Source organism: Coregonus clupeaformis, unplaced genomic scaffold (genome assembly GCF_020615455.1).
Source record: "Coregonus clupeaformis isolate EN_2021a unplaced genomic scaffold, ASM2061545v1 scaf0687, whole genome shotgun sequence".
NCBI classification, from domain to species: Eukaryota; Metazoa; Chordata; class Actinopteri; order Salmoniformes; family Salmonidae; genus Coregonus; species Coregonus clupeaformis.
This window is the reverse complement of record NW_025534142.1, coordinates 157,940-171,104: the sequence shown is the minus strand read 5'-3', so window position 1 is coordinate 171,104 and position 13,165 is coordinate 157,940. Positions and strand designations below refer to the sequence as shown.

The 13,165-nt window shown below is 43.9% G+C and overlaps 1 protein-coding gene across 1 annotated transcript; it reads right to left on the bottom strand.

Moving 5' to 3' along the window:
* Window positions 1-4,266: 4,266 nt before the first annotated feature.
* On the bottom strand, window positions 4,267-12,651 carry LOC121554475 (ras-related protein Rab-1B). Its single transcript, XM_041868073.2, has 6 exons — window positions 12,338-12,651; window positions 10,941-11,013; window positions 10,689-10,784; window positions 9,929-10,024; window positions 8,950-9,081; window positions 4,267-5,874 (listed from the first exon to the last, which is right to left on the bottom strand). The coding sequence occupies exons 1-6, from the start codon at window positions 12,349-12,351 to the stop codon at window positions 5,680-5,682; spliced, it is 606 nt and encodes a 201-aa protein (XP_041724007.1). The 5' UTR covers window positions 12,352-12,651; the 3' UTR covers window positions 4,267-5,679.
* Window positions 12,652-13,165: the final 514 nt, after the last annotated feature.

Genomic DNA, 13,165 nt, shown 5'->3' with positions numbered 1-13,165 from the left:
CAGTACAAATTGCATTGGAATGATTTAAAATAATGACCTAATTCTAAGCCTGAAATGCTATACGTTTAGACCAATATCTCAGAAGAGTGAAAATAATGATGTACTTGACATATATCACAAAACCATACAGTAGCCTCATTGAATACAACATACAATATGAATTTTTGTACACACATCACTGCAATTCTCCATTGTAATGACTTCTAGATTGCCCTACTAAAAGTAGCTTTATCATTATGTGATGCAGATAGCGTTAGAATGGGATTAGCTGGTATGTTTTTGCTGAGAGGGTCTTCTAACTGCAGACACTGTGCCGACTGCAGCAGTAGTCCTAAGAGGGATGTCTGCAGTACTTTATATTAGACTGAATAAAAAAAGAGCCAGCATTTCCCTGCCCACAGCGCAAACACTCCTTCCCAGCAATATTCAATGTGAAGTATTCCATTTGAAGCATCTCCATATTGAACTAATTCCATCATTCTCATGCGGTGTTAGAGTAGAGTACACCTTTAGATGAGAAGCTGTCTGGGTCTTCTTCAGTCTGAATGTTTATTTATTTGTGTGTGTGGAGGATACAAATCAAAGACAAAGTAGAGATGACAGGCCCCATTGTCTCAATGTTAGAGCAGATAGCAGATTCTGGATGTGTTCTGGCCCCCACGGCGGTGATTCAGGCTAGTGCAGAGGAGACACTAGCTGACATGGACTTGTCCTTACATTTACATTTTAGTCATTTAGCAGACGCTCTTATCCAGAGCGACTTACAGTTAGTGAATGCATACATTATTATCATTTTATTCATACTGGCCCCCCGTGGGAATCGAACCCACAACCCTGCCGTTGCAAACGCCATGCTCTACCAACTGAGCTACATCCCTGCCGGCCATTCCCTCCCCTACCCTGGACGACGCTGGGCCAATTGTGCACCGCCCCATGGGTCTCCCGGTCACGGCCGGCAACGACAGAGCCTGGATTCGAACCAGGATCTCGTGGCACAGCGCCGCCTTAGACCACAGCGCCACTCGGGAGATAAACACACTTACACCATGTACACATTCACACACCAGTGCACTGATATTCATACACAGTACATGAGGGAAATAAGATAGTTCACCCATGTTGACATTGATCTTTTTTATTATATATATATATATATATTTATAATATGTACAGAAAAAAAAACATGATCAAAATCAGCAGTGTGACAGAGCGCCAAAGTGGACAAGCGAAAACAGAAAAGAAAAAGTGCCGACGGTCAGGAGAGTACCTGCATTGTGCTCGGTATTAAAGAACAACGTGTGTTCCTTTATTAAGCCATGGGAGAGCAACAAACAAGTGTGATAATGACATGGAAAACCATTCTAGGGATTCTAGCAAGATTGTAGTTCCATCATAATCCCATTCAGAGTAAGCACCCAACCAAAGCTCACCCCTAACTCCACCCATGTGTTGCCCCTCCCTCTTACCCTTCGATGGACCGGACACAACATTACCACAGTATATTTTCAATTCATATATTAAAAATCAGTAGACTATGAAGACTTCTTGGAAGGAAAAAGCATATTCAGAACAAATCAAAAGGAGACTTGCGCTGTTATGGCGTGAAAAGTCCATTTTAGCGTGTCTGTGTGACCAAGTGTGCATGTGTCTGTTTGTGGAGCGTTTCAAACAATCGTTTAATTCGCAAAAGGACTCATGTAAGATTTGAGGGAAAAGCCAGAAAGCCAGCCTGTGTTCAAAAAGCAGGAATGTTACGCACACAAACCCCAACCCCATCTCCACCCGCCCCCCTCACCTCCTTACTACTGTTCCCTCCCCTCCTACCTGTGAGTCTGCTGATTACTACCACATTCTCAAATTCATCACACCAAACTGCCTAAGTGTAAAATGAGCCGGCACAATCCAGCCCAGTTGAGTCTTGCATTGTGTCACAGGGTGGGAACAGTAGGCTAAACCCCATCTGTAAGGCCTCTACTAAAAAGACGAGTGCTAAGATGGCTACTGTATCTACTACCCCACATATAAAGAGTCACGCCTTCTCTAAACCTGCTGTTCACACTTAAATCATCAGATACTGCATTCTGCCCTCACATCACTCTTCTAGACATGAATGCCATAGACTGGTTGGTAGCCATATGCTGCAGACAGCAAGAGCTCACTAACTCATCAGTATTAATTGGACATCAGTTTGTAGAGGCTGAAATTGCACTTTGCAATTGCATGGGGAATGCATAGCATACATCACTACCTGGAGCTCTGAGCCCGGAGGACAAGGCCGTGCCACCTTAAGTGCTGAGGAATTTCAACTATCTCTCAAAGACCAACCAGTAACACCAGGAATGCTCCCGAAGTCCAAGCGAGATTCCGTTATCAATGATGAGTAGTTGGAACCGGTCAGAGAACATTGTTGGATTCTGTGAGTTTTAATAAATGGATTGGCTTTAAGGGGAGGTTGATGGGAGTTCATATCCAGTCTGCATGCCAAGACCAGTCAGTCCCTCTTAACCCCGAACGCTCAAGCACAGTCGAACACTTCAACCCAATGAACCAGAATCTAGGACCGCGACCAGGCTCGATGACCCTATAGCATGACCATAACATGCTTGTATAGTTGTCTTTAGAGTAAGAACCTCTCTGCCTGCACTTTACATAGTTATAAAGCTATACAGGTACAAGATTAGAACTGTTACACACTCACTACTGGACGATTTCAGACTGTGAAGACCAAGACAAGGGGAAACCATGAGAACAAAAGGAATATCACTTTCTGCGTATCGATTCCACACACATACAGGCGCACTATAATGCTGTCACATCTTTAGGTCTAGTCCTGGTTCCCAACAAAGCCAGAGAATAGATCTTCCCAAAGTCCCATTGTAACCATGCCTAATTCTACAGTTGTAAACTGTCTTGAAAAAAAGGGTTGAAAACGGAGGTTGTAATAATCAACGAAGGCCAATAGTCTTTGTTTGTCGAAAACATCAAAGCTTAGAAGCCTTGTTCGCTGTACTGCAGTGCATTCAATTAAAAACCAGGATTGGTTAAGGTCAGGGGTTGGACGGTTTTCTCCACATTCCTGCAAGGCTCCATAGTTCCATAGGAATGCAGCTGAAAAATAACACACTGCCATGAGAACCATGCGGACAGACTGGGAAGGGAACGCCACAGGCAGGCTACGGTAGGAGGGGGAAATCAGGACAGCCGGAACCATTAACACACATTCTGACCCGCCAAACACTTCATGTCTTAAGTCTATATAGAGGCTACAGGAACCAGCAGTTGACAATGATGAAGATTGAAGAACACCATTCACGCACTGATCTAAAGAGAGAGCATCTGAGGTAATGTTGACATGTGGTCATAGTACTGTGTGGAGACTTCGGTTTTGAGTAGGGACTCCTCTTGAACATAATTAGCTAGGTCAGGACCTCTTGGGCCGTTTAAACCGTGACGGACTGTCTACGCTGCTTAACCACACTAACTGACATGAAACCATGACAACCATTAAGGAAATGCACTGTGGGACACGTGACGACAAAGGAAACACGGTCTGAGAAGTCGGTCATGGCTAAGACAAAGAACCTGTGGTGTGACTGTGACATGCAACACAAGTTATGCATGTGGTCAGTATCTTAAAGAGTCCAGTAAGGCACAGGAGGGAACGGTAGCTTTCATAGACAAACTCCCCCGACCCGGTCAACCCTAGCAACAACCACAAAACAACATCCCAACCCACCCACCCAATAATGTAAGTTTGACAGCATTTCAAGCAATTTGTACAAGCTTTTTCGATTGGAAAAAAATTATACAGAAAATAACAATATCAAATAAATTCATTGCAATAATACCAATGAAACAATATTAATAATAATCTATTAAGATGAACACAAAATGTAGGATATTGCCAATTTGTGGTGTCAGAGCAATGTCCTATTAATTCGTTGCTGAATATCGGTTGCATTGCCCAAGCCCCTATCTACGCCCGCCCCTAATCTAGTACTATGTCATGCCCCGTTATCTGTGTGTGTGTGTGTGTACTATCTGTGTATGTTGAAGAACCACCTTAGGTATATTTAAGCAATAAGGCCCGAGGGGGTGTGGTAAATGGCCAATATACCACGGCTAGGGCTGTTTTATGCACGACGCAACGCGGAGTGCCTGGACACAGCCCTTAGCTGTGGTATATTGGCCATATACCACAACCCCGGAGGTGCCTTATTGCTATTATAAACTGGTTACCAACGTAATTAGAGCAGTAAAAATAAATGTTGTCAAACCCGTGGTATATGGTCTGATATACCACGGCTGTCAGCCAATCAGCATTCAGGGCTCGAACCACCAAGTTTATAATGTCATATATAGTGTCATGACAACTTAAAGACATACAAACATGACCTAAGCAGATCTCACATATATATATATTTTTTTCTTATTCTTATTCTTTAATATGTGAAATCCTAAGTGATGTGGGCTAACTAACACCATATATTACAGAACAAAACAAAAACATAGTATCTCACCCTCTCCCTTTCTCTCTCACTACATCCTCCCTTCTGCATGTAGAGGGATGGAGGGAGGGGGATTGGAGTGATTCCAAGTTCGACCAAAAGCTCTCATTATCTGCAAGGAGTGTCGAATCAACCGAAATCTCACGGTCTACGAGAAGTCCCACCACCCCCAGAATACCCTCTTCACACTGACTGCAGTGTATGAGTCTCTCCTCTCGCCCATATCTGCTGATGCATTCATTCAGTCAGAAAAGGCGAACGATTAGAGATGGTTGGGGGAAAGCACAACGAATGGGCATCCCGCATCCTCATACATTAATAACGTCGATGATTCACCACCACCTCACTAGAATGTTAGTAAGCTGGCAGTGGCACACAACTGTCTGCTTTCTGCCCCAATGCCAATTCAGTTTGTACAACGGATGGACAGACACTCATGAATACATGAGTGTTACTATTGCATTTGAAGCATAAAACGTGGACCAGATGGTGCACGTGACTCACTCTATGCTGTAGACAGACTTAAGATGACAAGGCACCCCAACAGTCTGAGATAAAATAGGCCCAATAGACAGACGACAGACTATCGTAGCACACTAAACTTAATTTTGCTATATGACTTTCACTGGGTTGCAATGAAAGACAGACTGAAGGAAAGAGAGACCCATACCTGTGACTATCGCGAATGGGAGAATCACTCTGACCCACGACCCACTTTCAATGTGTGTGTGTGTATGTGTGTGTGTGAGAGTGAGAGATAAGCGCTCGGCAGAATCTAAAACCTAATCTTCTATCACCCAGTCCCCCTCTAAATCAATACCAATCTTTTCTCATATATGTTTACCTTCCTACCTCATCGCTCAGCAAAAATGAAAGAAAAAATAAAACAAATTTCCCCATTCACCTTTTTAGGGGAGATAGTCTTCAAGTCAGTCCCCAGTTCTAGCCCTTCAACTCCTCCCCTCTATCCCTTTCTCTCAACCTCTCCCTCTACCTGACCACCCATCCCTCGCTCAACCCTGTTCCCAGTGGTTCTCTGTAGGGTGAAAGAAAGGGGGATGGAGATGGGAGGGAGGCTGAGGGATGAAGAGTGGAGGATGGAGAGGTGGAGGAGGTGAAGCCCCGGGCAGAGAGGGAAGGGAGGAGGTGAGCATCCAGAACAGAGTCCGGTTTAACAGCATCCCCCGCCAGACTGCCTGACTGGGGTGCTGTCTATCTTCAGGTTGGGCTTGTCCCCTCCGGCCGTGGCCCCGGGTCCCATCCTCTTCTTGATCTCAGCAGCCATGGTCATGAAGGCCTGCTCCACGTTGGTGGCGTTCTTGGCACTCGTCTCCAGGAAGGGGATGGCCAGGGAGTCGGCAAACTCCTGCAGGCAGCAGACAGGGACAGAATAAATAGGGTTAAACATAGATATAAAACATAAAAGGTAATGTATTGTCCATGGTTTAAAAAAAAAGGTAGTATGTTCATTAAATATAAAACAATTTGATGCTGCACAGAGCGACAAAAGGTAAAAAATGTGGGTATTGTACGAAGTGTCTCATTGTGAAAAGTATGGTCTGTAATTTTGTCTGAGTTGAAAATGCACTAATAAAAATGTTAAATAAGTTAAAGATCCAATATTATGCTATTGATCCCCTCAAGAGCCAATTCGATGTTGTATTCCCACATTGATTAGGAAATAGATTCTAGAGATATCGAGTGCTCAAAACAACGACATTAGCTACTTAATTGTTTTGTGTAGTGCCTCAAACCTTTTGATGGATTAATAATTTCGAAATTGCAGGCTGTACGCCTGATATGAGTTTCCATAACGGTGCATAATTTACAAGCCTGGCAGTATGCCATGGGGAAAAACTGAGCACAGCACTGTGACGGTCATGGTTTCGCTATTACTTTACTGAAAACCGTGTGCGCCTAAACCATTCAAAAGATATGATACATTTTACCTGAGATATTATCTTCTTTGCTTGAGGCGTCACCACAGACCCGGGTTCGATTCCAGGCTGTGTAAAAACCGGCTGTGACCGGGAGTCCCATAGGGCGGCGCACAATTGGCCCAGCATCGTCCGGGTTAGGGGAGGGTTTGGCCAGGGCGGCTTTACTTGGCACATCGCACTCTAGCGACTCCTTGTGGTGGGCCGGGCGCCTGCAGGCTGACTTCGGTCGTCAGTTGAACTGTGTTTCCTCCAACACATTAGTGCGGCTGGCTTCTGGGTTAAGAGGGCGGGTGTTAAGAAGCGCGGTTTGGCGGGTCATGTTTCAGAGGACGCATGACTCGACCTTCGCATCTCCCGAACCCGTTGTGGAGTTGCAGCGATGAGAGAAGATCGTAATTGGATATCACGAAATTGGGGTGAAAAAATTATAATAAAATATGCTTCTCGCAGACCACTATCAGCCTATTTGTTTGATACAAAAGTATTCATCCCCCTTGGCTTTTTTCCTATTTTGTTGCATTACAACCTGTAATTTAAATAGATTTTTATTTGGATTTCATGTAATGGACAAAATAGTCCAAATTGGTGAAGTGAAATGAAAAAAAATAACTTGTTTAAAAAAAAAAAACTTTAAAATAAATAACGGAAAAGTGGTGCGTGCATACGTATTCACCCCCTTTGCTTTGAAGCCCCTAAATAAGATCTGGTGCAACCAATTACCTTCAGAAGTCACATAATTAGTTAAATAAAGTCCACCTGTGTGCAATCTAAGTGTCACATGATCTCAGTATATATGCACCTGTTCTGAAAGGCCCCAGAGTCTGCAACACCACTAAGCAAGGGGCACCACCAAGCAAGCAGCACCATGAAGACCAAGGAGCTCTCCAAACAGGTCAGGGACAAAGTTGTAGAGAAGTACAGATCAGGGTTGGGTTATAAAACAATCTCAGAAACTTTGAACATCCCACGGAGCACCATTAAATCCATTATTTAAAAAATGGAAAGAATATGGCACCACAACAAACCTGCCGAGAGGGCCGCCCACCAAAACTCACAGACCATGCAAGGAGGGCATTAATCAGAGGCAAGAAAGATACCAAAGATAACCCTGAAGGAGCTGCAAAGCTCCACAGCGAAGATTGGAGTATCTGTCCATTGGACCACTTTAAGCCGTACACTCCACAGAGCTGGGCTTTACGGAAGAGTGGCCAGAAGAAAAGCCATTGCTTAAAGAAAAAAATAAGCAAACACGTTTGGTGTTCGCCAAAAGGCATGTGGGAGAAGGTACTCTGGTCAGATGAGACTAAAATTGAGCTTTTTGGCCATCAAGGAAAACGCTATGTCTGGCGCAAACACAACACCTCTAATCACCCCGAGAACACCAACCCCACAGTGAAGCATGGTGGTGGCAGCATCATGCTGTGGGGATGTTTTTCATCAGCAGGGACTGGGAAACTTGTCAGAATTGAAGGAATGATGGATGGCGCTAAATACAGGGAAATTCTTGAAGGAAACCTGAGACTGGGACGGAGGTTCACCTTCCAGCAGGACAATGACCTTAAGCATACTGCTAAAGCAACACTTGAGTGGTTTAAGGGGAAACATTTAAATGTCTTGGAATGGCCTAGTCAAAGCCCAGACCTCAATCCAATTGAGAATCTGTGGTATGACTTAAACATTGCTGTACACCAGCGGAACCCATCCAACTTGAAGGAGCTGGAGCAGTTTTGCCTTGAAGAATGGGCAAAAATCCCAGTGGCTAGATGTGCCAAGCTTATAGAGACATACCCCAAGAGACTTGCAGCTGTAATTGCTGCAAAAGGTGGCTCTACAAAGTATTGACTTTGGGGGGGGGTGAATAGTTATGCACACTCAAGTTCTGTTTTTGTGTCTTATTTCTTGTTTGTTTCACAAAAAAAAATATTTTGCATCTTCAAAGTGGTAGGCATGTTGTGTAAATGAAATGATACAAACCCCCCAAAAATCAATTTTAATTCCAGGTTGTAAGGCAACAAAATAGGAAAAATGCCAAGGGGGGTGAATACTTTCGCAAGCCACTATATATACACAAAAGTATGTGGACACCCCTTCAAATTAGCGGATTCGGCTATTTCAGCCACACCCGTTGCTGACAGGTGTATAAAAATCGAGCACACAGCCATGCAATCGCCATAGACAAACATTGGCAGTAGAATGGCCTTCCTGAAGAGCTCAGTGACTTTCAACGTGGCACCGTCATAGGATGCCACCTTTCCAACAAGTCAGTTCGTAAAATTTCTGCCCTGCTAGAGCCACCCCGGTCAACTGTAAATTGAGCAGCAACGGCTCAGCCGCGAAGTGGTAAGCCACACAAGCTCACAAAACGGGAACGCAGAGTGCTGAAGCACGTAGGATGTAAAAATCACCTGTCCTCGGTTGCAACACTCTACTAGGGTTCCCCCTCTGGCTTTGGGGTAAGCCCCCAATGTCCTCAAATCATAGAAATGCCCCTGTAGCCATACCTTGGCTGTTGTGTAGTCCACCACTTTCTTGGTGGTGAGGTCACACTTGTTCCCCACCAGCAGCTTGTTGACATTCTCGCTGGCGTAGCGGTCGATCTCCTGTAACCACTGCTTCACGTTGTTGTATGACTCCTACAGCACACAGGACAGAATTAGTTTAGTCACACAGTGTATGGCTGCCTATCCTACAGGCATGTGAGAAACAGTGGCCATTTTTAGGGATTTTTACCCATAAGAGTCTAAGCCCTGTCTAACCCGGGGGAGGGGGCTTTTCTACTAAGCTATATGAAATTGTTTTAAGAAGGTCATACGAAGGATCATTTTGATATTTGATTTTGAAATGTAAGACCCCTTGAAGTATCCCAAAAAATATTTAACAAATATTTGTTTAAACATTTTATTTGTCCTTACTGCTATTAGCCCATACAAATGCATTGAATAACACATTCACTACATGGAACAACAGATAGCCCCAAAAGAAATCTAAAGGAAGTTTGTTCTGAGGTGTCTGTTCTATATCTGCGATATAAAGATCAGGAAACATTTTATTTTTTTGACATGTATTTAACCCCTTATTTCTGGCACTAAACAGTCTCCATATATACTTCCATTCATTTTTTCAACTGGTACAACGGGGACCTTCAGATGAGTCTTGTGAGGCCTGATTTTCGGGACGTCTCATGGTCTGACAAGCTTTGTGTCAACTTTCACCGCAGATGCGGAAGTGCAACATTGGCGGATGCGGTGGATTGAGATGCATCCAATGCAAAAAAAAACATATCTCTAGCTTAAACTGACAGATTATTATGGGGTGTTTTTATTATGCCAATTAGATTTCCGTGAGGGCGCAGACATCGACTCTAGGGGGCTAAACATCATTTTTGAAAGTCAAAAGAACTTGGGAAGTACAATATTTGATTTTTTAAAAAATACCCAATAGAGTTTTAAGCATAGATCCCCCCTTGAACTAATAACCCACCTGATCTGTGACATCATAGACCACGATGATGCCGTGGGCCCCCCTGTAGTAACTGGAGGTGATGGTGCGGAACCTCTCCTGACCAGCAGTGTCCCACTGGAAGAGAGGGAGTGGAGAACGACAAAAGAGAGAGGGAGGGGAGAGAGTTGTTTAATCACAATCAAACAAAACAGGCTAATTTTAATAACTAAACACACACCTGTCATCACCCAAGTTCCATTAATTCCTGTCCTGAAAGCATTTGGAATAGCACTAGTTAGGTATTTATGGTCATTAGAATACCACACTAACATCTATAGTTCCTCTCCTTGCATCTAAAGAGGCATGGTGGGAACAGAACTGGATCCCAGGCCTGTTGATTAGCCTTAGGGCGAGGTGTTAAACTACAGAGCAAACACAGGACGTAAAACTAAGCAACATAACTAGGTTACTGAACCGTTTATCAAATCAAGCCTTTATAAAATCAGGAGTTGGGCCGCGCCACTATTGGAGTGAAGGCGGGGGGAGCCGCTCCTCCTGTTTTACCAGATGTATCCGTTTGTAATGGTACAGCCTTTTCTCCTACCAAAACAGTATCCTATTACACTATAATAGATCACACACACGCACACAGCTGGGAGCGGTGCAAAACCTCAAGTGTTAGTCATCATAGCAATAGCTGGGGCTAAGCTTTCCAATTAAAATTAAGCATTCCTAACAGCCACTTCTTATTTGTGGTGTGGGTGGAGGCATGCTGCAGTGTTCATTGTGTCAGACTCACAATCTGCAGTTTGATGGTCTTGCCGTCCAGCTCGATGGTGCGGATCTTGAAGTCTACGCCGATGGTGCTGATGTAGCTCTCTGTGTAGGTGTCATCCTGAAGAAAGGGAGGGAGTGACAGAGGGCAGAAGAGAGAGCGAGAAAGAGAGAGAACAGTCAGACAGATTCTGGAAGCTGCATTTTGAAAAAAGGCACCTGAACGACACTTACTAAATAACTGTGTACAGTCATAGTATACGGTAACTATACTTACAGCAAACCGGAGCAGAAGACAGGACTTTCCCACACCGGAGTCACCAATAAGGAGGAGCTTGAACAGGTAGTCACTGAAATGAAAGCATCCAGCATTAGACCAAAGACTAGACATTCTAAACAGTGTTGCTACTTAACTCCAGTAATAAGCCCTACTGATGTTATGTTGCGTCAATTTCTTCTTAGGATAGATATCCTAGAATTGTAGGCTATCTAAGGCCCAACAGAGAGAAAGTGTGGGGAAAGACACTCCTGAGGCAACCAACTGATTGACCAATATCAAGTTGTGTTCAAGCAACTACTTCTACATAGGACAGGGTCACGGCCAGTACATGGTGAACTCATTCACTGATATGGAACTCTCAGAAATGTTTGTGAGTAAGTACATATTACGGTGTAGTACTTTCACATCAACTCTCTCAGCAAAACAAGGTCACATGCATTTGACACACTTCCACTGCACAGAAGTGGCGCAATGACAGAGCTATTCTTGTGTCTACTGAAATCGAGATGTGTCACGTTTTTCTGCCAAAGCACCTCCATGCTATGGAAACTAACACTGGGTGTATGTATGTGGCAATCTCTTCCCCAAACGCAGACTTTGTTGTGATGTGGCGATGTCTTCTACGCACACAACTACATTCACGAAGATAAGTATTCACAGAGGCTTTTACAACAATAATTCATCACCTATGGTTTCTGGGTCGGCGTCCATAGGCTTGCTATGTACCGAGACGTCATGTGCTGGCTAAATTACTATCACCCGGCACATGTCCAATCTATTCGTATAGTTAGCAAGTAGCAACCTATGTTTTGGCCCTAACATAACGTTAGTTAGCTAGCTAACGTTAGAGACAAAGAAGAGAGTTCCATCACATAACGGAGGGTGTGTGTTTGTTTCTGACAAAGTGATCTCAAAGTAAGCATTGCTGTTTGTTAGCTAGATCTCCATAGGCAGCAAGACAGCTATGTTACTGTAAATTAGTGCGCCGGTGTGACGTTTCAGCACCACGTCCTATTTCTCCGGTCGACACGCCACAGAGCAGGGGTTTCACGCGCGTGTCCTCTCATTTCAGGGCCACATATAAATGACAGATGTTTGAGGGATTAATTAGTTATGTGCATTGACAATACTGATAACAATGACATGATAGCTAGCTAGTTTTATGTAAAACGTATGCTACCAAGCTAGATATCGTTAGCTGACTATGTGGCACGAACAAGCGATCAGCTGACGTTGGCTGAATATCTAGTTAAATAACGCTCGAGACTCACATTTATGGAATTGCCCGCGCCCTACTACAATAAAACAACATGTTCGATCTATGCATGCGACATTACAAAAGGCAAGTGAGTGTAAAATATACTAGTGGTTGTGTTGGCGATGAGTCTACTCACTATTCTGGATTCATGATTTGACTGACGTTCGGGATATGTTTCTGTCGGCGATTTCACTGTTCCTTCCTCTCTCTCTCACTCCGCTTTCACAGGCAAAAGATGACTTGTAGGTCTGAATATCCGAGGGACTTGGATGTCTTTCACCGTATTTTCTAACTCCCCTTGTCCTTCTTGGCTGTCTAATCGTTATGAGACTATATAACGTTTACAGACATTCCTATTTTCGTCTGATTTGACAGGTTTACCTTCTCCTTTTTCTATCTTTCTGTGTCCGCTCCTCGCTCGAAGTACAAGATGGCTGCGCAGGTGCGGCAGTGACATCAAATGACGTGGCACTACGGACAAATCTAGAATGGGTCTGAATGCTGGGAGTTGTAGTTCAAAGTCTACCTAGACATGGGGGACACACCTCTTTTATTCGCATAAATCTATTGATACACTGTATTGGTGCAAAATATCACTCTTTCTTCATGGAAATTTGAATTCAATGGAAAAAGGTAAAAGTAATACTTTTATGTAATTATGGGTTTCAAAGAAATCCCCAAAACAATGTTCATTATAAAAAAGTAAACAACTTTATTAAACATTCAAGTTGGACAAACATTGTGGTAGAGAAGGTAATGCCCTTGCCTGGCTACCCAGACTCCTTGCTCTGGCCAAACGCTACTCCACGCCCAAGGAGTTAGTTTCTTCTCCTTCAACGCAATGAGTCTGCATCTGAGTGAGGGGATTCGATTAATCCCTTGCGCCCAGCTAGGCGTGTTTTACACCTGGTGAAAGTTGGTTACATTCGTTTTGGAGCCAGGTGCCCAATTCAAAGCCTGTGGC

Bases quoted from the DNA above. Each gene is read 5' to 3' on its own strand.
- LOC121554475 (XM_041868073.2), bottom strand. The intron at 10,785-10,940 runs GTAAGTATAGTT...CCCTTTCTTCAG, and splicing joins GTCTTCTGCTCCGGTTTGCT to GATGACACCTACACAGAGAG. The intron at 9,082-9,928 runs GTGGGTTATTAG...TGTGTGCTGTAG, and splicing joins TCTATGATGTCACAGATCAG to GAGTCATACAACAACGTGAA.